At 38.7% G+C, this 24,112-nt stretch overlaps 1 protein-coding gene and 1 long non-coding RNA gene across 4 annotated transcripts in view; one reads left to right on the top strand and one right to left on the bottom strand.

The window, feature by feature from the left end:
- Positions 1-12,981, top strand: part of LOC135313406 (uncharacterized) — a 39,510-nt gene extending 26,529 nt beyond the window's left edge. The window contains exon 3 of the long non-coding RNA XR_010373049.1: positions 12,545-12,981. This is a non-coding gene — a long non-coding RNA (uncharacterized LOC135313406). The remainder of the gene's footprint in view (positions 1-12,544) is intronic.
- HIBCH (3-hydroxyisobutyryl-CoA hydrolase) overlaps positions 1-16,557 on the bottom strand; it is a 45,974-nt gene extending 29,417 nt beyond the window's left edge. For 2 of the 3 annotated variants that reach the window (XM_064452008.1, XM_064452009.1), the window contains exons 1-6: positions 16,449-16,557; positions 15,429-15,471; positions 14,513-14,653; positions 12,975-13,059; positions 11,609-11,689; positions 9,470-9,522 (exon numbers count right to left, since the gene is read on the bottom strand). In XM_064452008.1, the coding sequence (XP_064308078.1) occupies positions 9,470-9,522; positions 11,609-11,689; positions 12,975-13,059; positions 14,513-14,653; positions 15,429-15,471; positions 16,449-16,480 (435 nt within the window). In that variant the 5' untranslated portion in view covers positions 16,481-16,557. Of the gene's footprint in view, positions 1-9,469; positions 9,523-11,608; positions 11,690-12,974; positions 13,060-14,512; positions 14,654-15,428; positions 15,472-15,658; positions 15,734-16,448 lie in introns of all 3 variants that reach the window. The other variant, XM_064452010.1, reaches the window with a different exon arrangement.
- Positions 16,558-24,112: the final 7,555 nt, after the last annotated feature.

Below are 24,112 nucleotides of genomic sequence, written 5' to 3'. Positions count from 1 at the left end.
TGATATGACCTATATGTCATTGCATTGGGCAGGAAGGCAAACACTTGTTCTGTCATTCTAAAATACTAATGCAGTACAATTGTATAATACCACACCATCAGCATCTGTTCTGGAAGTCTGCTTTACTTTTCTGGGTGTAAAATAGTGGCATCTATTCCTTTTCATAGTGTACATTAAACAACTCAGTCATTGCAGATTTGGGAGAGGTAGGGGAGAGGAATTTTACTTACTGCACCAGTACTGACCCATAATTTAAAATACCTGTTTTCCAGACAGTGCTTTATGATAAGCCCTTTGGGGAATAACATCACGTGCAAATCGCTGAACATTCAGTGGTTATTTTTTGTTGATGTGAGAGCTGCTGATATTAGAGTCCAATTAGCTACAAAATGAAGTGTACCATTTGTCCCTAGGATCATATGCAGGAGCTTAGCAGGCAGACCAACGGGCCAGATGGTAAATATACTGTAGTATCAGCAAAGAGCGAATCCTTTCTTAGTATTGCCTCAGCATTGTTTTCAACATACGGTATTACATAACCTAAGTGGTACACAAGTCAATCTCACAAAGACTCATTTCAAAGTACAAGTAGTAACGACTTACAAAATCTGTATTTGATATTACAGTAAAAGCTGCCTTCAGCTTTGAAGCACTGGCAACAAAATGGGCCACAAGCTTCTATGTGGTACACATGCATGAGTTTCCAGAGGGAGGGAGAGAGGGGGAGAGGACGAGAGAGAACTGGAAAGCAGCTTATCTAGGTTTAGTATGACAATTACTTTTACTTCAGGGCAGATTTTAGAGCATAAATTAAAACAAAACCAAAGATGTTCAAGTTTCAGAGGACGATGACCGACAAGAGGCATGATATATTTATAAAAAAGAAGAAAAACATGAATCAGGAGACATCCTGGGAAGCACTGACATTTCTAAGTTCCAGTTTCCTAGCTGTAAAAAAGGCTTAAAGGGGTAATAATGTCCATTACAGTATAGAAGAGCTGTGCTATCTAAAACAATAATTTTTCATGAACTTTTATATGCTGCAGTTACTCACCCACAGCGCATATTTATATTGTATATTAATAACTAATAAGCAGAATTCCTGTAGTTTGCAATAAAATTTGCACCACATATTAAACAACAAATGAATAGCTGTTTGTTCTGTGAGCAACATCCACCTGTGCACTTCATGAATGCACACTCCTCTAATCAAAATTTGTATCACAAGTGGGCAAAAAATGTGAGATTTTACAAATGTGGGTAATTCTAATGTTTGCTAGTTTTTGAATGTTAGCCTCAAATGCTGCTATCTACACCTCTGTATAAAAGCTATACGCACAACTTATATGAACATGCTAAAAGGAAATTAAAAAAAACAGATGGAGGAACATATTATAATGTGGAGGAAAATGGGGAGCTTCCCGCACTCATTGTATTTCATATGTCTGAGCAATATCAGAAGACATCTAACTTAAACATTTATGTAGCAGCTGCCATTGTTTCAGGCTATAATATTTGTCTGGCTGCATTTTCTGCAGATTCTTTATTAACAGCTCGCAGTTCAAGTGAGATCATGACAAAGTAAAGCAGTTGGTTGTCTTTACACTTCCCACCTTCCTCTTTCAGGCTTCAGTCACTTTAGCTAAACATACTGAAATGCCAATATTCAATGGTTTACAAGATTTTAACTTTAGTTTTAGATACAGGCTCACAACTTCTGAATACTTTTTATGGAAAAGAACAGGCAAACATCAGGTGTTATGTTCACCATGATTTTGTTTCACTACTCTGCAAGAAAAGCAATGCCAGGCAAGTTGCTCAGAAGGAAAGACTCTGTGTAGGCATCCGTACCCACATATGGCACAGAGAGCAAGGGTGGACCCTTCTCTTCTACTTTCACATCACCGGGAGCTGGTTTTGGTGGTGGGCAGATTCAGGCTGTGGACCACTGAAACTTTGAGAAGTTCCCTCTCTTTCCTCCTCCCACCTACTGCAGCAGTCCAGCCGGTTGTAACTCAGGGCTAACTCCTGAAGCCTGGGAATAAAGAATTTTATTTGTGGTTTCGATCTGCACAGTGAGAAAGGTGTGTTTTTCCTTATGCTGCTTCGGTCCTGACTACAGAACATCAGGCAGTCGAAAAACCAAATAATTCCATTTTACAAATATGTAATTTAAATTCAACATTGATGTTCCCTGTTTTAAATATATTTTGGAAGAAACAAGGGAAAAAAAAATCTTACTTGCAGACTTATGCCAGAAATTTTACATATATGTTGGTAGTGAAAAGAACACTCTGAAAGAATTACAGCCACACAATCTGGATAAAAATGGGACAGGATAAGGACAGCTATTGCTCAACACCAGCTCCTTTGTGTACTATAATTCTGTTGACTAAAACGCAGAACACACAGGCTGCTTATGACATCACTACTAATTTACTTCATAAGAAATATTAATGTAATAAGAACCGTTGACCAAATCTTGATAAAATGTAAGTTTAGACATTTGTAACTACATTGGTAGAATCCCCATGGCACCTGTAACAAGCCTCTAACAACCCTGTTCAAGAAAACACCATATTAATTTAGCTGTTGGAAAGTGTTCACTGCGAATTACATTTCTAATCTCAGTAAACTCTCTTAAACTTGTACTGTATATATAAGCCCTCATTTTCTTTAATGAATGTGGTCCAGATCCATCAGTGCACTCATCTATAGGCAATATATTACATCAGGTAATATACAGACATGCTAATAAATAACCAATATATTAAGTAAACCAAATACTGACTGAACATCTTCCTCTCGATAACATTTCGAGTAGTTTAAAAAAATGCAAGATGCAGCAGGTATTTTCATTATTGAATTGGAAAACTTTTTAGATGTTTTTTCTATTAAATAAGCATTGGAAAAAATGTTACAGCTTAAATTACATGCAAGCAGTGCAAAGTGTAAAAATACTCCTGAAAATTGACTTCACCTCTCACTGTAAGAAATCCATTTATTTTAGGAACTGGCCTTCTTTTCACATAATTCTTATTTCTGTGATTGAGAATTATTTCTATTAGAAATACCAATTTTTGAAAAAGATGACAACATCATATGATACCTTTGGGACAAACTCCTCCACAGCTTTCAGCTATTTATTCCATGCAAGAACCTCAAACAGCTAAGTAGTAAGTGAAAACATGTGGCACTAACATAAAAAAGAAGTAGAGCTGAATGTCAGGTACTCAGTTCACTCCTCTAATTCAGCATAAAAAGATGCAGTAAGTCCAAATCTGTAGCCCAGAAGGAAAGCACAGACAGATGCACAATAGAAGGAATACTTCCAAACCATAGAGTAGGTTCAGGAATTTGGCTGCACCTGTTCCCTGGAACCCCTACATAACCCCCTGATTAAAATGACACTGTCACTCAGTAAGCAGCATTCTGAAAAAGCCTTGTTTTGAACTATAAAATTTCTGACGCTTCCCTGTACACATCATATTTTCCTCTCATAAACAAACTAGGGAATCATAGCCTAGATGATATCACTATGAAATAGAGGGCACAATCATCTGAAACTATGTGAAGAGTTACCAGCAGTTTGCAATCAAACTGAGAGGGCATCCTAGTTGAGGTCATACAGAAGCCAACCATTAATGAAGTTTTATTTGGCATTTTCATTATCTGCTTGGATGATGAAATAACATGGATTTCTGTAACTTACAGATTGCTTTTGGGGAAGGCAAACACTTTGAAGAGCAAGATCAGAATTCAAAACTATCTCACTTTGGAGATCAGACAGAAACGAACAAAATGAAAAGAACTACACTCAAGAAAGCAAAATCAAATGCCGGGATTATGTTTTCTATGGAATAAATGCCTAGATGTTTTTCAGGGGTTTATAGCAACCATGAACTTAATACAAAGAATAATTCCATGCTGTTGCAAAAATAAATACTCAAGCTATCAAGCTACAGCAGAGTCTCTACCAGCAGGCACCAAAGGGTTGAAGTGTACCCACTCAGCCTAGATTCAATACACCTGAGAAGCCTAATCAGATTGCTGTAGTGGAGCTATCAAAGGCAATGCCAGCTGAGAGGGCAGTCAGGTTTCCTGAAGGAGGAAATGAATACTATCTTTCTTCTTCTTGATAGTCTTTGAGGAAAGGGGTAGCTCCATAAGACTGACTCTTTGGCAAACGAGTTCTGATCAAGGAAAAATATTTTACAATTGGTAAAAGGTAAGTGATAAAGAAGCGTACTGTGATGGAAGTTTATGTTATGCAAGGAGAAAAGAGGTAAGAGTAATAGCTTTAAGAATAACTAGAAATGGTGGACCCGTAGCACCTGATGCTTTGAGAGGCTGCTATTTATATGAGCTATTTGTGACAAAATATCTGTGTAATTTATGGGGGATAATTCACAGAATCACATGTTGGAAGGGACCTCAGGGATCATCTAGTCCAACCTTTCTAGGAAGAGCACAGTCTAGATAAGATGGCCCAGCACCCTGTCCAGACGACTCTTGAAGGTGTCCAACATGGCTGAGTCAACCACTTCCCTGGGGAGATTATTCCAATGGTTGACTGTGCTCTACTTTGCTGCTGAGTCCTCCAGCTTAAATAGGGTCTGGTCTCTGGTAAGGAACTGTAAAGTACACAAATTTGAGAGATTCCAGAGGACTGAAAGAAGACCAAGAGACTTAATCTATAGTAAAAGCTGAATAACTATCCTTATCCCTTTCAAAGAGAAATAGCTGGGAGCAAGGAATGCAAGTATCTCAAAATGGTCTTAAAGAACTGTGACTAAGTCAGGAATATATTGATTACACATACTAAAGTCTTAAATTAGATGATAGGGAATCTTAACTTGAAAGAATAACTAAGCAGTCATGTGGGATATCTAGAAAAAGCAAAATTCCTGCTGTTGGGAGAGTTCTGAAGGCATTAGGCAAAAACCTGCTAAGCAATCATCTAGCTATATTTAACCATACTTCAAGTGCAAAAGAATAATCCTGAGGCTCCTCCCACCTCTATACTTCTGTATAGTCTAAAGCTTAAAATAGTTGACGTTACTACCTGAACGCCTAACAAAGACTCAAACAGTACTTTAAAAAATTTTACTTTCTAATGGTCACCTTAAAGATACTCTGTGTAAGTAACCTAGATGTAGACTCTCAGCTGAAGTAAAAGCCCTTGCCTAAAAACTGTACTGCTAGATGTGTTGACAAAACTAATGAAAAACCCCTCATGAACACAAAGACCCAATTAACAGGTTGTCCTCTCATATTCACAGTCTGTATACCCAAGGCCCTTCTCTACTGGGGAGAGAAAAAACCAGCAGTCAGTATTGCATACTGTTATCACTCTCACAAACTGGGCCCTAGAATCTGAGGGAGTCAGGGATGGATATAAGGTTGGGTGACCTTTATCTCTTTAAATTGTGAGCTATATTAAAGTTCTATCGTTCTATTACTCTCCCTAAACATGAAGATTAGAAAATAAGATTCTCGGAGGAACTCAAAGCACAGGGCTTTGCAAAGGATTTGAGAGAGCTGGCAACCCTATCAAGCTCCAGTTCTGTACTGAAAATGTTGCACGTTACTGTATAAGTTAAGGTCTACTTGCCCAACAGGAAGATGTTTTCTCATCCTTAAACTCAAAGCATTAATTGTTAAGGCAAGAAGTGTAACATAATGGCATAACCTTTATAAATCCGTAACTTGCTAAAACAAACTTTAGAAATACACTGTGTAAGAGGTCAGACTGAAGGATTAAGTCCTGTATTTACTTACCCAAAGCCAAGAATTCCTGTGTTTGAGCAACAATCTTTACTCATCAATAAAAAAAAAATTAAGGCCTATTTTGGCCTTATTAACAATCAAACACATAAGCATTCAATCATATTAGACAATAGGCCTGACAGCTGCATTTTGCTTTTCACAAAATTCAACCACGAAACCAATTGCCTTAGGCCTTTCTGAAGAGGAAGCCTACTTAATGTCAAAAAACACCAGATGAACAGAGAGGTGAGTATGATCACTGACGGCTATTTAGCACTATGGTTCTGAAATAAAGCCTAGCTCAGGAAGTTTCTAAATCATGCATGCTCTAGAATAGGGTACTTTGTACATGCTGTCGCAGATTCCTCCCTAAACTAAAAACAATGGCCTTCGGCTCCTGAAAATTATGTACATCTGCTTTGGCAATATGCCACTAAAGTTTTAGGTACACTTTACATAAAGTTAGCTCAGTGACCTGGACCACATTCATTAATTTCCAAAGTCTATGCCCTGTAGTTTTATGTTTGGGGTTTATTTTTTTTTTCCTGTTAAATATTCACCTTGAAGTCTGAGCCAAATCATCCAAAAGCCACCACTCAAATCTGTCTAGTGTACTTTATTTGGCTCTGAAACACATCTAAAATACATTTTAAAAATACTTTTAGTCTGTTAGAGTATCTGACACTAATATATTTTGTACCAAAGCCCTATCTAAAAACATATATTTAGAGTGAACTTATAAAGCACACTTCTATTCATCTCCAAAGAACTCAGGAAAAGACTGGAACTTTTCTAGAACCAACAAGCCCAAATTTAGTACCTCAATTACAGACAATAATACTGGGGGAGGGGGGAGGTATGTTTAAATACTCTGCATTTCTTGTCTATTGTTAAGGTATTTAATTTCAAGGAAATAAAAATGTATGGATAGAAGTCAACTAAAATAATTTGAACAGTAGTTTTTAGCAACATGACAGTATGTGCCCAGTGTGTCCTTCAACAGTATATGCCCTTTAGCAGTAAATGTGGTACTTATAAATTGTTTCACTATTTTTTAATAAAATGCAGTCATCTTTGCTTCATCAAATATACTTGCTAGTTGAACCTACTGCTCTGAATAAGTACAAAAAGATTAAAAGATACATTTATATTGAATATCAATTTTTCATGAACTACAGGAGTATAGTCAAGAAGGTGCAGAAAACAAGCTCCACAGCCCCATCTGTTGGCTAATTAAGCTCTGAAGAGAGCCATCTACCAGCCGCTAGCCAACAAAGCTGAAGTGGAACCATTTCATTTTTTGGATACAATTCCAAGTTTAACCATCACAAATCTGCTATCTGTGCATCCGTAGCAACTTCTACTACCTAAGAACATGATAACTGAGTCTCTAATACACTGTGTGATTTTTAATTTATTTTAAATTAGAACAACAGAGCACTCTGTGCATAGAACTGCTTTTTTGGGCAAGGTTGAGATTGACTTGCTTGCATTGTCATTCATAGATAAGCAGTCTATAGTGAAATTGCAGTGTTTAAGAGGTGTTCCTTGATTTTCAAGCCCAAGCTAAAACCACTTGCTTCTAAAGCCAAGGACTGGAATGTAAATTTTTCTTAAAGGCATTTCCTGTAGTTTGTAAGTGACAAATCTTTCTAGCTCCCACTGACTTGTTAGGGACTAAGATAGCCAGATCTTGAGCATATGAAATAGATGAAATATGACCTGATTGTGTCAAAAACATAGATCCTAGCATCTGAGTGATTTAAAACAAAGCATCTAATTATACCATGAATAGAACAACTCCTTCGTATGAATGCAGGTTTAGTGAATAATTACAGTAGAACAGAATACTTCCTTCCATACTGCAAGCAGAACAAGGCAACAGTATGACCATGACAAGCTCAAGGGCTCTTCTAGTGGTTTTAACTGTAAAATCCCACTGCAGTGAACCTATTTGTACTGCAATAGAAAAGAGCTGCTGCAAGCCTTAAGCTTGGTTAAGATCAGTTGTGATGGGGCTCCCAGTGCTGAAAATGGTGAGAGAAGGGGGTGGGGGAAAGATGGGAGCTAATGCACTCTTCCCATGTAAGCACTGGTCCACTGAGAGGAATCAAAACAAATCTTACAGACAGGGGAGGTGGTTGAAAGGAAAAGCATAGAAGACAGCTCAAAACTAACACAAAAATTAATCGGTGTTGAGAAATAGTACTGCTGATCTCCTTTGTTAAATTATCTGTTGATACTTCCATGTACTGCCAAAGACAAAGGGGAAGGAAAAAAAAGTGTGTTGATGAAAATATGCACTCCTGTAGGAAGGACATTATCTCAGAGTAAACTGCAGCTCTATTAACAAGTGCAAATTAAATAGCACTCAAGGTTAAAAAAAAAAAAGTTTAAAAGTAGTCTGGCACTTGAGACCTATCTACTTGTTCCCTTAAGTTAGGCTGCATGCTTGCTCAATCAAAATCTAGTCGCCTACCCCCAAATGAAGATAACTGCTACTAGTATCACCAAACTGAGGATAAGCAAATAAGTTGTCATTCAAATGCTAGTGGAAATTAAACTCTGTTGAGCTCCCACTAAAATTTGGGAATCCTGTACTAAAATCTGGGTAACTAACTGAAGTTTCAGACTAACTGCAAAGGGGAAGAGATCTATCACATGTTTTGACCACAAGTTGGAAAAAAATCACAACCAAAACCAACAAAATGAAATGTGCAAGGAAAGAGGGGAAGGGAAGAGTCATGACAGGTGATGGATCACGTAGTGTTCCACTTCTTGCATCCTGTCTTTGACAAACTTAATTTAAATAGCCTGTACCCCCATACCATACTGACATGCAAGAAAATATAAATCTAAGTGACAATATGGCAGACAGACTTCACTGTCAAGCTCATTGTTCAAAATAACTTAATATTACTGTATTCTGCTCCCTGCTATGATGCAAACATATCCGACGGATGTCAAAGTGAAGGTAATAGAGTTTTAGCATACAGAAAAGCATGATATGCCCTTTTAACTACCTATTCATGGTGTTTAGAGCCAACAATTGCTGAAACAATTATTAGCACTGAGTATAACTAGCAATGTGACAGTGTCTTCCCCATGTTGCTTTAGTAATAAGGTGCAGCCTTCTCAGGGTCAGGGAGGGGGGGAATCAGGATCTTATAACTTGTATTTTAGGAGTACTGCAGAGGTGAGAAAGTAGATGCATTTCCAGATTATTTGTTGGAAAAATACAGAACTCATGAATGTCTGTTAAAGTATAGCTTAGAATGATATTTTTACAATTTTTCAAAGAGTTGTCCTTTAATTGTATTTTTATACAGTTCCATTTTTTAATGCACTCTGAATGGAAAACTCTTCTTAGCTCACTCACACTTCAGTATTCTGAAAACCTTTGTGAGGGTTGCTTCCTACAGTGACAGGATTTTGCTCTTTTTCTCAACACAACTGCCAGATTCTTAGAGAAAGTTATTGCACTAGCTATCAAAGAACAGCAGAAGCACTAGAAGAGCAGGGATCTACCCTGACATGCAAGAGACAAAGGTTCAGATTATGGTGTTTGTTCTTGAATTGTTTGAAATGCCACATGCGCACTTCATTCAACTCAAGTACAGAATATTAGTTTACTTTAAAACAAATTTACGTTGCTTTAAACCAAATTATATCAGCAATCACACCAAGATACTTAACTTACCCCTCCCATTGTAATGCCATCGATCAATGCCACATAAGGCTTCTTGCAAGTGCCTGTAAGACATATAAAAAAATATTGTGCATTTTTTTCAAAAGAGTGGACCTGTGACTAACTGTATATGTGTCCCATTTCCCCATGTCTTACTTCAGCAAGAGCAATGGAAAATAAATAGTAAATTCAATAGTAAAATATCTTATATGTAATTCTTAAGCAATGAAAAGAAACACCAGTTACTGACTTACTGCATTCTGAGTGTTGTAAGAGAACATTATACAATCACCCAATGTCAGGTTGTTTGCTATGTGAGCACCTGACAATTTAGCCACATCTGGCTATTATAAATAGCTTTGTAGGATGTTTGAACACAGAAGTTTCCCTTTCACCCCATCTCAGAGCCTGGATTAACAGCAAGCGTGTACCAGCCCTCCAGAACTTTACTACAAAGCCAGGTGTGTTGGTAGGTTTGAACCAAAATGTGACTATGAACTACTGCAATGCAAACATGTTCTGTCTTGCCAACTCTGTTGCATGTTACAATGCTGAGTGTGGTGCAGACAGGCTGAGATGATCATGTCCTGAAGTACCACAGTTTTATCTATCAACTTAATCTGTTGGGACCTTTAGGAGGCATGAAACTAAAGACCTGATGCTTTCAATTACCATTCACGGAAAGATTCAGAAGTTCACTGTGAATGAAACCGCTGCCTCATATTCAGTGTTTTCAGGTCAGACTTAAAAAAAGTTCAGTCAGATTGCTGATACCAGTATCCATTGCAACCACGTTGGTAGCTTTTCTGCAGCAACTACAGAGCCTTGTTTAAAAAAAGAACTATTTTAAAAGGCAATTCAATCCTTCAAATTAGTAGTTGGAAAATATAACACAATTGCATTTTTAAATTTGTTCTTACATGAAGAGTAAGCTACTGCACAGGCTCTAGATGCTGGTCTTTGAACTAAATTTCTATAGAAGCATGCCTTTCCAACAGCAAATGCTGCGAAAGCAGCTCCCCTGTGTATTTTTAACTTGTAAGATATAAATAAATCTTTTTGGCAGAAATCTCGGTCTTAAATGAAGACAATCATGCCAAAGTTATCAAAAATCTAGGTTTTGTAATTACGTGCATTACAGAACACCCTAATAATTAAAAAAAAAAAAAACAACAACCCCACAAACTTTTAAAGTTATACTTTAAAACTTTTAAAGTATGTACCCTTGCAATACTTTAATAGACTAGAATAGGTAGCTGGAAGGGACCTACAACAATCATCCAGTCCAACTGCCATGGTAATACTAGTTTTTCCCAAGTACATTAAACTATTTTTCTTGATGACGGCAAGAAAGGTACATAACAAACATGTTAAAACTGGAAACTCTGTCCAACGAAGTAAAAATGATTTTTCAGAAATTACTCGGACTCTAATAACTACGCTCTTCTGTCAACCTAAGCTGATATGCAACATGTTCCACTCCCATCCTGTAGTGACTAATACTGGATACAATGTTTGAAAACTCAAACTGTATTCAATTAAAGTATGTTTGGAGAAGTTTCTTCTCACCAAAACATTCGACTTTTACCCTAAAGAATTAATATACTTTCTTAATATCTTTTTAACCTAGTAAACTTTACCCAGTGCCTTTGCTGTCAGTTATTTTAAGACCACATGCTCCTAGGCTCTTTGCAATAAACCACAGCAGTTAACTCCTAGCTTGAGTATTCATTCATGCAGTTTATTTAAATGGAAAGTTTTAACATAATTTAATCTTCTGCTTTCCAACTGAATATTAATGATTTTCCATGTTTCTATTTTCATCTCAGTTCTTCTTTGAAGTAGATCAATGAATATTTAGTGCAGAACTGCACTGCCGGCATCTAAGACTTAATTCATCCATAGCGCAAATATAACTACCCAGAACAATGGGATGGGATAAGGTAGCTATTGTAATAGCTTAAACAAAACAAAGAAATTCTGCATGCAAGGTATAAAAATGAGATGTTACAATACTGGTATTGAACTTGCTAAAGAAAAATATTACTTTATTATGTTAGTGCAGTCTTTTATAGATTAGCAAAGAAAGAAAGTGAATTTACATTCAAAGCCACTATTATGAAATCTGTACTGCTTCAAATTCACTCATACCAATGGCATTGTTCAGGATATATTCTTCTCTGAAGAAATCTTTTGTCAGTCTATCTCCAACTTTTCCTGCATCTGCGATGGCTTAAGAGAAATAAAAATTCTGAAGATAACTCAGGTTAATAGAAAATACAATAACAAGTAAAAAAATTAATATCACATAAGTTTTTTCCCTTCAACAATCAAACAGCAACTTAATCCTGCTTTATTTTAAGTGAGAAAATTTGCTCAAATTTAAATATGAAAGCAATGTTTCAAATTTGAGTTAATTCTATTAAGCTGGAGACTTTTGTCACATACTTCTTGTGAGAGTGCAGTCCATTTTCTATGCTATGGAACCCCTCCTAATGTCTGGTAGTCTTGTTTGGATATTTCGTATCAGTATATAGACCAGCCACTTAAAACTGATTATACTGAAGACTCTGAATATTAAAAATGAGAAGCCAATTAGAGAAAGTGTCCTGGTTTCAGGCGATACAGAGTTAATTTCCTTCCTGATAGCTGGTATGGTGCTGTGTTTTGCATTTAGTATGAGAATAATGTTTGTAACATACTGATGTTTCAGTTGTTTGTAAGCAGTGCTTACGCTAGTCAAGGACTTCTGCTTCCCATGCTCTGCCAGGTGCACAACAAGCTGGGAGGGGAGGGGGCACAGCCAGAAGGGCTGACCCAAACTGGCCAATGGGATATCCCATACCATACAATGTCACGCTCAGTATATAAACTGGGGGGCATTGGCCAGGGGACATCAATTGCTGCTCGAGGACTGGCTGGGAATTGGTCAGCAGGTGGTGAGCGGCTGTATTGCTTGTTTTCCCTGAGTTTTGTTTCTCTCACTCTCTCATTTTCCTTTTCATTACAATTTATTATTATTAATTTATTTCAATTACTAAACTGTTCTTTTATCAACCCACAAGTTTTCTTACTTTTGCTTTTCAGATTCTTTCCACCCTCCCACCAGGGGAGGGGGAGGAGCAGCTGTGTGGTGCCTGGCTGCCAACTGGGGCTAAACCATGTAATAGAGCTACCTATGAGGACGCTTCAAATTTCTTGTAAAGAAGCTGTCAGTAATGAAAATCTGGGAAGAAGAAGGTAGAGACAAGAACCCTCTCTTCCCAGGAATGACCAGCTGCTATTACCAGTTATTCATAAAAACGCCAATTTTTACTCTTTCATACAATGTTCTGAAGCCGTCTCCTGACAAATAAATAGCATCTGCACATCAAGGTGTTAGAAATCAGCATAACTAACCTCTCTTACTATTATGTAGCAAGCCTCCCTTTACCTGAGTCACAGTCAATGAAGGAAATTAACGCAAAGTAGTAACTGGTGAAAATATGTCAAATGCTTAAGTGACCACAGTCCTTACCTTTGATGTCACCTCCAGCACAAAAAGCTTTTCCTCCTGTTCCCTTTATAATTATTAGAAAAGTTTCAGGATCTTGCTCCCAAGTCTAAAAAGAAGTAAAAGTTTCCATGTAAGATTAAAGTATGTGAAAAAATGCTTTCTCTGTGTACTGTATGTAATTCTTATTTTCCTTTTTCAAAAAGCAAATCAAAGCACTCTTAAAATAGTTTGTCTTAAACTGAAGTCTGAGACCAAAATGTCTTTCTGCCATTCTTGTGTCCTGTTCAATCTTGACATCAGAGATCAGCAGAGCTGCTTCATGTATTTCAGAAAAACACCTATGTGGAGCTCCTGATCTCTGAAGAAAGGCAGCACTCCCTAAAACAGGGCCCATCATAAATCTCAAAGGGACACAATACTGGGGCAGAAAGCTGGGAATATGGAAGATATAGTAACAGTGTTTCAGGCCAAATAATGGAAGTTGTGTAAATCTAAGATGCATGGCAAGGAAAACAGTATTTAAATTGTGGATGGATTTTGTCAAAATTACTGCAATCAGTACTAATCAAGGACTGGATCAAATCAATTTGTACGCAGATTTTTTTCTAGGTACAAAGGCTATGGAGGGTGGGTTCTGAATTAAACACACTGGTACAAGACTTCAGCAGTGGTGCAACCACACTGAGAATATTATGCCTTTTACAGGCTTCCCCACACACGTAAACTATGCTTATATATCCCTTATTCAAGTAAATGTACCCAGATAAAAGGGAGACAAGACACTTCCATACACCAGCAACTCTACTTGAAGTTATACCACCTTTTAAGGCTGTGCTTCAAATAAAGCCCAGTACTCTGCAGTACAAATTAATTTTTCTTTAAGTTTTATTCAAAGAATGCGTAAATTTGCAGCAACGTGACCATTTACCAAAATACGAAAAAGCAGGCAACTACTCAACAAATACTGGTATGTAGCAAGTTTGACTTTGTGCATATAATAAATATTACCATTAAAATAAAAAGGACCATTTGCACGCTTAAAATTTCATGTTACTTCACTAGCTTGTAGAAAGAGCACCTGGAAATCCATAAAGTTCTTCCTTAAGGAATGACACCGAGAGCACCTTGATTCCTATTACCTATATCTTTTATTTCAGCCATGCAGCCACCCCACAAAACATGCAACCAATCAGAGGCAACACCACTGTATAGCTTGGAATTCATGCATGCTCACTGACCGGCTGGGTGTTGCCAAAATGAACGTATAAACTCTTGAGCACTGCTTGCTTTTAATTCAGTCCTGGTTTTAATATGGGCGTCTCTTATCTATCCAGATGGTAAGTTTGAATTTGTCTGACAGCTTGTTTATTAGAAAGAGAAGACACGTCAAACTTGCTTGAAACTGTCCTTTCCCATGTTATAAATCTGAGCTCATTGGCCAATGCATTCACACTGACTTTCATTCTTTAAATCAGTACACTAAGAAGTGTCAAACTGAATTTTAGAATTTGTTTCAGATAACACATGTATAGTGGATGGGTGGAAGTGGAGCTACTAACCTTTATTTGTGGATAAATTTGTTTGATCATAGAGAAATTTAGTGCATTGAGAGCCTTGGGTCTATTCAAAGTTATTATTCCTGCACCTCCTCTGTTTTCCAACAACACTTCAGCTGTCAAATCTGTATGCTTAGACATTTTCTGTACATGCAAAAAAAAGCAAACAAATAAAGCAAACGCCATCAGTTAGATACCTTGAATAACATACATACGAGAGTGTTTACGGAAATATATTCTCAAACGTACTATTTCAGATAATAAAACTTGCATTTTTTAATTGTATGCTAAGGCTTTCCCACTGTATTTCAAGATTTATTTGCATTTCCTAAACAGTTCTTTTGAAACCACTTTACGTTTGAGTCCTAATAACCCTCAGACAAGTTTTTGAGCCACATACTCTTTGACAATGACATCTGAGTTCATTTAAAAAAAAAAAAAAAACACCAAAAAACCAAACCATAAAAGCATGGTTATCTAGGTCTTGACATTCTGAAAATACCTGCAACAGTTATAACAATGACAGTTCCATGTGTCCCTACTGGCAGTTTCACACTGCAAAACCAAATGTACACATCACTTTGTAAGTAATTTTTAACAGTAGAGAACAAATCACTAAACTATTTTCACAACTGATTTCAAACTTACATTTGAATGATATTTAAGGAATATATGGAAGCTAACGTAGAGACTAGCTGTAAAAGTAGATAAGGCCAAAATAATTAAACTTTAACTTGCATTTTAATAGAAACTTGTAACAAAGTGCTCAAAGATGTGGGCAATATTATGCCTGAGTAATAAGTGATGGCATTCAGAACCACTGTGAGCAGACACATTAGAAGTTGTATGTATTGTCTGTCTCAAGGGAGTCTGGAGTCCTAAAAGCTTCCAACTCAGTCAAACAAGATGCTATTCTTACCAAATGTTGTAATATTACTTGCAGTCTGTTGAGTGGCTTCAGCCTGAAAAATAAATATTTAAAAGACAGCTAAACCCATACACCCGCTACATAATCCCCAAATATATGACTGCTGAGTTAAGCAAAGCTTTGTCAGAAAGATTTCTGAACACAATTGTTTTACATTCTCCTTTTTAAAATCAAGTAAAATTAGTTTTTAAATCAAAACAGTTGGAAACTTCTTTGCTTACTAGTAAACAGACAGCAGATACCAATGCCAACTACTAATGTTTTCTATGTGTTCAGTTTCAAGTTAGAAGGTGAACCTGTAAATAAGAAGACAAAGAGTTTGGGGGATATGTTTGATGTTTAGCAGCGCGTGTCTTTTTAAAATTTTCAGCTTTTTTCTGGACATTTAAATATTAGTATTTTTAAAAAATCAGTCTTGTCAAAAACTTGTGCATTTCCAAAGCTTCCATTACACCAAACCTGCCCTCACACCCTTGCACGTACGTACATTTACATCGGGTTTGTGTAACAGCTTGCACAGGGCCCAAAGGAGACGCCCACGCTGCGATGTTTTGTGAACACGTCACTCAATTTAAGTAATGAGGCTGTTACTTATTATTACTGTATCTCATTGAGGCGGACACTTAACAACGGCATCTGCTGGACTTCAAACATTGGGCTTGTGTCAATACTAATGAGCGACTTCATCTTTCAGCTATTTTAAGAGCACAAAACACTGCCCATTAACATGTTACACGCTAACATCCCGGCACCCTGAGACAGTTTTTAAGTTTGTGCTCGTTTTAGAGCGGGAAAGCTGACCTACGCCTGGCTAATCTATGCCTAAATTATATTTTATGCCAGTTCGGGGGTTCACAATCCCCGGCATTAGAGGCCCTCCCAGACTCATCGCTCCCTGCCGCGAAGCTGCGGGCGCTGGCGGCCCGGCGCCATTTAAAGACCTTCAAGGCGGGCATGAGGGGGTAGAAGTCTGCCCACGCCTGAGGGTGGCCATCGCCGCTCCCCCGTTACCTGGGCAGCGGCCTCAGCAGCCGGGACGCCATGGCGGCAACCGGCGCGGTGGATCGCCGTCACCGGGTAAGGGCTGGGCCGGCCTGCAGGGCGGTGAGGGGCATGATATGGCGCATGCGCGGGGGGAGCGGCGCCACTCCCCTCAGCCGCCGTCGCCCTGCCACGGGGAACGGGAGGCTCTGAGGGGCGGCCGCCGCCTCGGGGTCCCCCGCTACCTGCCGCTCTGAGGGGCGGCCGTCTGCTCCTCCCCAACAGCGCTCTTCTAGTCAGCGCAGCGACTAACAAAGGCAGAATTGCATGAAGGGTTTTCCTTACCTTGACAGGTTCTGGGCCGAAGGGGTGCTGCTCCCTATCCTGGATTAGGCCAGGAGGTGTGAGGACGCGAGTTGAGGCTGTTCTTTCGACTGTGAAGCAAATGACGCCGTATGAAGCAATAACTTAAACCGTGGTGGTTGCAGTCCAACAAGGTGGAGAAAGCTGCGTTGCTAAATTAATCTTCAAAGCCAAGCTTTGTGGACTGAAACTGCATTTTGACAATCTATTGTTTTCAGTAGCAAAACCGGTTTCTTAATTTCTGACCTCCCTGTTTCTCCAAATCTACACCTGCTGCCACACCTGCACTGCCCTCTTTGCTACTGACAGAGATAAGCGAGCTAGGATTAAAGAGCTGCTGTAATGTAATATCCCACCAAAAACTGGTTGTCCTAGAAGGTAAACACAGGGATTAAGCAGTTAACATGGTGACTGCCCCAACAGTACCTAGAGACAGAACTGCGAGCTGAAACACAGCCTGTGTTCAGCATGAAGAGACCCAGAAATTGCAACCAGGAGAGTTCTCACTTTTTTTAAAAAGAGGAGATTAAGGCATTTGAGAATTTATGGACATCATAGTAGGAGTCCTTAATACAGAATTCACTTTTATTTCAGTAACTACACCAAACCAGATGTTTTTAGGCTGGCACATACTAGCATGAGACTGATACTGAAAAAAAAAGTGTGATGAACCACAGAATAAATGACAATACAGTGCGTTAGGTAGAAATGTAGCTTTATCATCTCTAGGTGTAGCAAGTTCTTAGCACTGGCTGTCTTAGTTCACATTTGTATTTTAAGAAAAATCTTAAAACCTTGTAGCAAAATTATTTTGCTGGACCAAAAAAATTCCAGCTCTCAGAAGCATTTCTAGAGAAGTCCCCAGAGGGCAACCTTGCTCTTCATTTCAAGAAATGATTCAGTCCCTGCTTGTGGCAGCATCATCTGTAATGGCATTTCCATTGCAGTAACTCTCAGTGTATATTAAATTTGGTTGTAAAAATCTTAAACTAAATGGGCACAAAAAAAAGACCAGAACATTTCTGTATTATGCAGTCCAGTTTTCAGTCTTGTGCACTCTGAACAAAAAATAACAGAACAGGACATGAGGTGCTTTTGCAGGCATTGAGAGGACTGCCTACTGCGAACTAACTATTTGCAGAATTCATTAGGCAATACAGACTATTCGAACTTTTACCTACAGACTATATGAGCGTCTAAGATGCAGCCTATTACGGTCATCTGAAGTATATACAGCTTTATATGCTGGTTTATAGCAAGTACCATGCAATTAAATCTAGACCCATCTAAATAACACCAAGTTATTACAAAAGTTGTAATCTGACAAATTTGACAAATCTGAACCCATAGATTTTTTTTAATTATTATTATTTTTGAGGATGAGGTAACTCAGAGTCTCTCATCCAGGCACAACTAAATTGTGGGGAGTTTGATAAGCAGGTAACATTTTTGTACTTTGTATCCTATGCCTGAAAGTCTGTACACTTCACAGACAAGTATGAGCAGAACCTTTCTGTAAGGTAATCTTTTTGTTAGTGGTGTTGTGGAAATGAAGAATCAGTGTGTGGAAGCTAGCCTTGGGTAAGAGCAGGTGGAGGCTGTTTGAAACCCCTGGAAATCTCTTAACAAATTCCACCTGCACATGATGCACGTGGGCAAGGCTGTGATCAGGACATGATTACATAGGATGTCTTTTTCTGGAGTCCAAAATAGAAGTCAGTGATCTGATTCATCTTTTACTTCTGGGGATTTTAACATGTTTCCCCCCTATCTATTCCCCCTCCAGCTTCTGTATAAGTAATGGTGTAGACCCTTTCTTTGTTGTCTTCCAGTTGTATGTCTGATTTAGAACTAGAGTGGGGCCTGCTCATTTGTAAGCAATGAAGTAAGAGCAAGCATTGTCTTGCAACAGCTACTGATTTCTTTCCACAGTGCTAACACTGAATTTATGCTTAATGTTTAAACTCTTTTCCTTTTTTTTTTTTTAATTGGCTTCAAGAAGAAGGGGTGGTGACAGAAGAGCCGTCTTCCTTGAGCCTAACATTCTACTTCATTTTAAAACATAGTGGTAGTGGCTTGAATCTACCTGTAGTTTTTTGAGGGGCAAGGGGTGGTAGGTGTTAGAAAACTGCGATTTTGTTACAGACAGCTATTTAGTGACTGAAAGCTAGTCCAAACTCAGATATCATCCTGGTGTTTAATTGTTCTCCAGCACACCCCATGTTCTGCAGAGTGGAATATGAAAGTGAAAATGTTTCCTAAAAGATAAATAAATAAAAAACTTCTATTAGTAGAAATAGGAAAAAGAGTAAAAATAATGGAGCTGCATGAGAATAAGCGGAATGAGATGACCTTTAACCTGGGAGTTTATCAATGTTATTACTATTAGCAAAGAAGGCTGCAGGAGACTGGGGGTAAGCAGCACCCCTAGTAACCAAGCCAGGAACTCAAGGAGGAGTATAAGCGCAATAGCCAGAAGGATAGGCAGGTTGAAATTCTCCCCTTGGAGAAATTTCTTGGCAGTGTGTTTAGCAGGTTTGGAAAGAGAAAACAAATTGTAGACTGTAGGAGGACTTCAGAGTTAAGCAGATGTTTTTGGGTTTTGTTTCTGGGGTTTTTTGGTTTCTTTTCCAGAAAAACATATATATAACTTCAGTATGTGGGAGCCCATGCTCCCAAGAAGGATTCCAAGAGCAGCTCAGCTGCGTTCTGTGTGCCACCTATATACCCCTAATTAATCATTAATTTGTACCTCTCACTTACTTGCCTCTGAGAGCTCTCAGTGTAGTTCACTGAGACCAGATAATAAATGGTACAAGTACTGCATCATGTCCTGTGCTTCTGCATCTGGGCTTGCTGTAAATTTAATCTTTTCCTTTGCTGGTCTAACAGCTAGCACCTAATTTCTCTATGTGTGGGTAGTAAGTGCATCCTTACAGTATATGAAGGTAAGGAAAAATGAGTCTGTGAAAGCCTGAGGAATAGAATGGGAAAACTTCCAGTTCATCCCTGCTAACTGGCTATTACTCTACTGACAAGCAGTGCTCAGGTTGTTGTTTTTTTTTGTAGTCCGGTCTCAGTTGACAATATTCTAAAACACGTCCACAGATGACAGGTTCAAATTTCCTTGCACCAATGTGGACACCTAGTACTGCAGTGGAGAGTCAGTGAGAGTAGAAGTAGATTTAAAATAAGTAGAAAACTAATCTGTTTCTCCATTCTCTAACAATAGGCCAGCCCAGGGAAGAGCTGAAACACAGGAAACACATATGTAATATGGAGAGGCAATTTTTTTTTAATTGAATTTTTTTAAATTATTTTCTCTGTAGAGCAATCCCATGGGAACAGAGTGCCTTCCCCAGGGATTTTAGTCAGAGACTTTCAGATAATGCATCCATATAACATATGAAGTCATAGATTTGGGAGCTAATGGCATGCAGTAGTGAATTTCTCATGTAACAAGAAAGTGTGTGAGAGGGGGAAAAAAAGCCTTTATTTTCTTTTTTCCTTTTTTTTTTTTACCAGTTAATTTGCATCTTATCAGTGGGGAACTAGAAGTGTTTGGAAAAGGGTGAAAGCAAATGCATAATGAAACAGCGTGAGTGTAGTAGTTTCCCTTTTCTTTTGGCCTCAGAGGGCACCAGGGACAGTGTGGGGGTGGCTGGGTGCTGCTGCAGACGCTGCCGTGTTGATGAGGGTGGGAGAAGGGCCCCTGGCAAGGTCCAGCCACTGGTGGGTTCCTCCCCTCCCACCACCCCAGCTTAGACATATACCACACACGCTGCATCCACCCTGCCAGTACCCCCTAGGTTCGACAGGACGGTTCGACAGGACCCTAGGCAAACACCCTCCTACGTCTTTCTTCCCTGCTGCCACAAAGCAATCTGTCACTCTTCCCCTCGAACCACCCTCCGCCTACGTAGAAAACCATAACTGTAAGGAACACCCCTTCCCTCCCCATGGGTCTGTTCTTCTTTGTGGGTGAAAAATGCTGTCTTCCTAGAGATCTGGTCACCCCTGAATTTGGCTTTGAGACCCAAGCTGTTTGATACCTTTTAGGACCACCGCTTGGAAAGCTCTGCTATTGTGTTAGTTTTTCATTTGCATATAATTGCACATGTTCAGGTGGGAAGGGGCTATTTGCTTCCCACTTGCTTTGATATGCCTCCCTTCCTAAGAGGACCGCTTCCTTCTCTTCCTGCTCTCAGCTTCCCACGCATCCAGCAATGAGAAATGCTGCAGAAAACTGACCAGCTACCAACCCGCCCACCTGAGGAGGAGGAGCACTAGCAGCAGCAGCACATTTCTCTCTCTCTCTCTCAGCTCTTTAAACACAGTTAAAAAGAGCTGTAGTGTGGGTGGAAATAGCTGTAGGGAGTGTGTGTGGGAATGGGGCCAGACGAAAGTGAATTTTCTGTGGTAGGACAGTTACGTCTAGTGGACCAAAAAAATCGCCTAAGGATATCTTACTGCTGAGGAGGTCTTTGGGTGTATAATTAGTTCTTAAGGTCGAGTTTTCCAGGTCTGGAAATGAAAGAGTTTCTTTTTCCCTGGTAGTGCAAGTGATGGGTCGGTGGCAGCCAGCACTCCTCACTGGGGGAAGCTTGCCTACAAGACTTCAGGAGTCTGTTTAGCAAATAATATTTGTATTGCATCCTGTTGTGTCACCATGTCTCTGGTTCTGCTCACGATGTATGTGCTTGATTCTGTGAGAGTCAGAGCTGCCTGTAGGTAGGAAGAGGAAAAGGCATGTGGCTTTCACACAGTGTGGGTCTATATTTCAAGATACCATCCCTGTTGGACCTCTTGAGATAGCACTATCCTAGAATAGCAGTTAATTCAAGATTTATTCTAAATATGTACTTCATAAGGAATTAAATTCAAACTTATTTATGTTAACAGGGCGTTATTTGAGGTACTTTGCTTGTATTACATGAAAATAGTAGTGAAGCTAGTATAGGCAAACAGAACTTGTAAGACTAGTGATATGGAATGCAAAGTGATACTGCTGTTCCTTAGGAAATATCTCCAATAGACTCCAAGAACCAAGGCTACAGAACAGCTTTCAGGCTCTGAGTTGGTTTGACTTAGCTATCTGGAATACAGGTTTTACAATATGTAATCCAAGTTAAATTTGTCCTAACCTAAGCTAGTGACATGCATTCTTCTCAACCCAAAACTCTACCCATAAATTTATTTTGACTAGCTTTCTCACCAGCATCAGACTTTCCATTTATGTTACTGATGCAGAATCTTGTATCAGGATGTGGTCTGTAATGATTCCAAGAGATGCAAGAACAGCCAGTTAATGAAATTTGACTCTCAACATAAAATGGATTTTTTACAAATATTGCATGGGGCATGTAGTTGTCTCCTAGTGAGTAGAAACCTCAAACTTGGTATTTGAATGGTTTTAGCCCTGTGAAGTAACTTTCTTCATGGAAAAGGAGTGCACACTGGAGTGCGAAATCCTGTCACAAGGCAGCTTACCTTCCAGTCAAGACATAGCACTTTGGCAGACCCATTTCACAGACCAGGAATGCGCAGATACAAGGCAGTAGGGAACTGGGGCTCGCTAACTTTGGTGCCTCCCCTCTGCCAGCCTACCTCCTGCAGCTCTGAAGATTTTACCCTAGAGCAGGAATGAAAAATGCAGGCATAATTCCTTACACTGATCAGCTCAGAAACAAAGGAAGTTATGAATAAACCTAATTAACAAATTGCATGTGACACAACATAAAGATCAGCTGATGGACTTATGTTAGCAAGAGCTAGAGCAGTATCAATGGAGATGTAACCTTAATGGAACTAATTATCCTGACATTTTAAAAGTCTTATTTCTGAATGGTGATTAGTATTTTAAATATATCCTTATAACCTTCCACCGAATCTTATGTAACTCATAATTATAATCTACTGGAATTACCTACCCACCCTGAGGAGGAACAATATTCCAATTAGTAAGTTCATGTCACTTGACTGATTTAGTTTAAAACATTGCAGTAATTCCTTTGTCGGTAGCATTTTGAAGCACTATTGGCCCGCTTGTAATTCTATCTCGCATTTAGCATTGGTTCAGTTAACTTTAAAGGTAGTGCTTTTCATACCTTTTATATCAATGAATGTACATCAGATTTTAAATGCAGATTATATGCTTATCTTGCCAACTACTGTAGCCTGAAATTTTCCTTGTATGATCTACTGTGGTGGAATGATATTATTCAAGAAGCAATTAAAAAAGAAAAAAAAACCACACACACAAAACCCCAAACATTAGAATCATCAAAAGTCTAGTTTAGTATCTCAGTCCTGTATGTAACATTCCTTTTGGCCTCCCTGTTTTATCTGTTGTTCAGCTGGAATGTCACATGCTTTGGTCTCAGACCATCTGGTGCAAAACCCTTCCTTCTCAGGGGTTGTAGTGAACACCTAGTTACCTCATTTTGTTTCAGTCAAAATCATAGTGAATTAAGCACAAATGCATTTGATGCTAATTAGTAGCTTTCTGACAGCCCAGGGATTTGATGAGTGCAGAGAGCACCTCTGGTGTTTATTTTAAGAATTTGTTGCGCTAAATTAAAGTGAGATTCTTTAGCAGGGCAGTTTGGCTGACAGTGACAGTCAGTATCTTATTAAATGGATGTGTGTGTATTCAAACCTTTCCACATTACTCATCTGACACCTCGCACAGGTATTAATGTTCACTTGAAAAGATCTACATTTGATTTTAAAAGTCAATAACATTTTTCCAAATTTCTTTCTGTTGTATTTAATTCTGCAGTACAACTAAAAGTGTTCATAAAATAATGCCTTTGAAGAACACTGCCTAGGGAAAGATATCTCATTTAATGCCACAAATGATACAAAGGACAGCAGAGCAGATTGCAGAACTTAAACATGAGGGGGGAAAAAAAAAGGTCAGCAGAATAAATAGAGGCCTTCATGCTACTAAAAATTAAGCGTATATCATTTATTGCTACAGATACATTCTGTTTGTAAGTACAAATTACCAGCCCCCAATATGGGGTAATTGTGAGCAAATGCTAGCTTCAATGGAACTCAATTTACCAGCTCTGTGTATAATTATTTACCTGGTGGAAAAGGCGTGTAGTGAGTCAGAAGGGAGAGTGTTTGTTTGTTTGTTTGTTTGTTTTAAAAAAGAAATGTGGTCATCCTGAATCATAAACAAACTTTCAATGGAAGTGACAGGGACAGAGTACTTGGTTCCTGGAGCGCTCATTCAGGGATATACTGCTTGGTGAAGAAAGGCAGTGGCAGCCATGGCAGGGCACAATATAGATCTAAGTTGTTCACAAGGAAATGCATGGTCT

This window comes from Phalacrocorax carbo, chromosome 5 (assembly GCF_963921805.1).
Source record: "Phalacrocorax carbo chromosome 5, bPhaCar2.1, whole genome shotgun sequence".
In the NCBI taxonomy this organism is placed as follows: Eukaryota; Metazoa; Chordata; class Aves; order Suliformes; family Phalacrocoracidae; genus Phalacrocorax; species Phalacrocorax carbo.
This window is presented reverse-complemented; position numbering and strand designations above follow the sequence as displayed.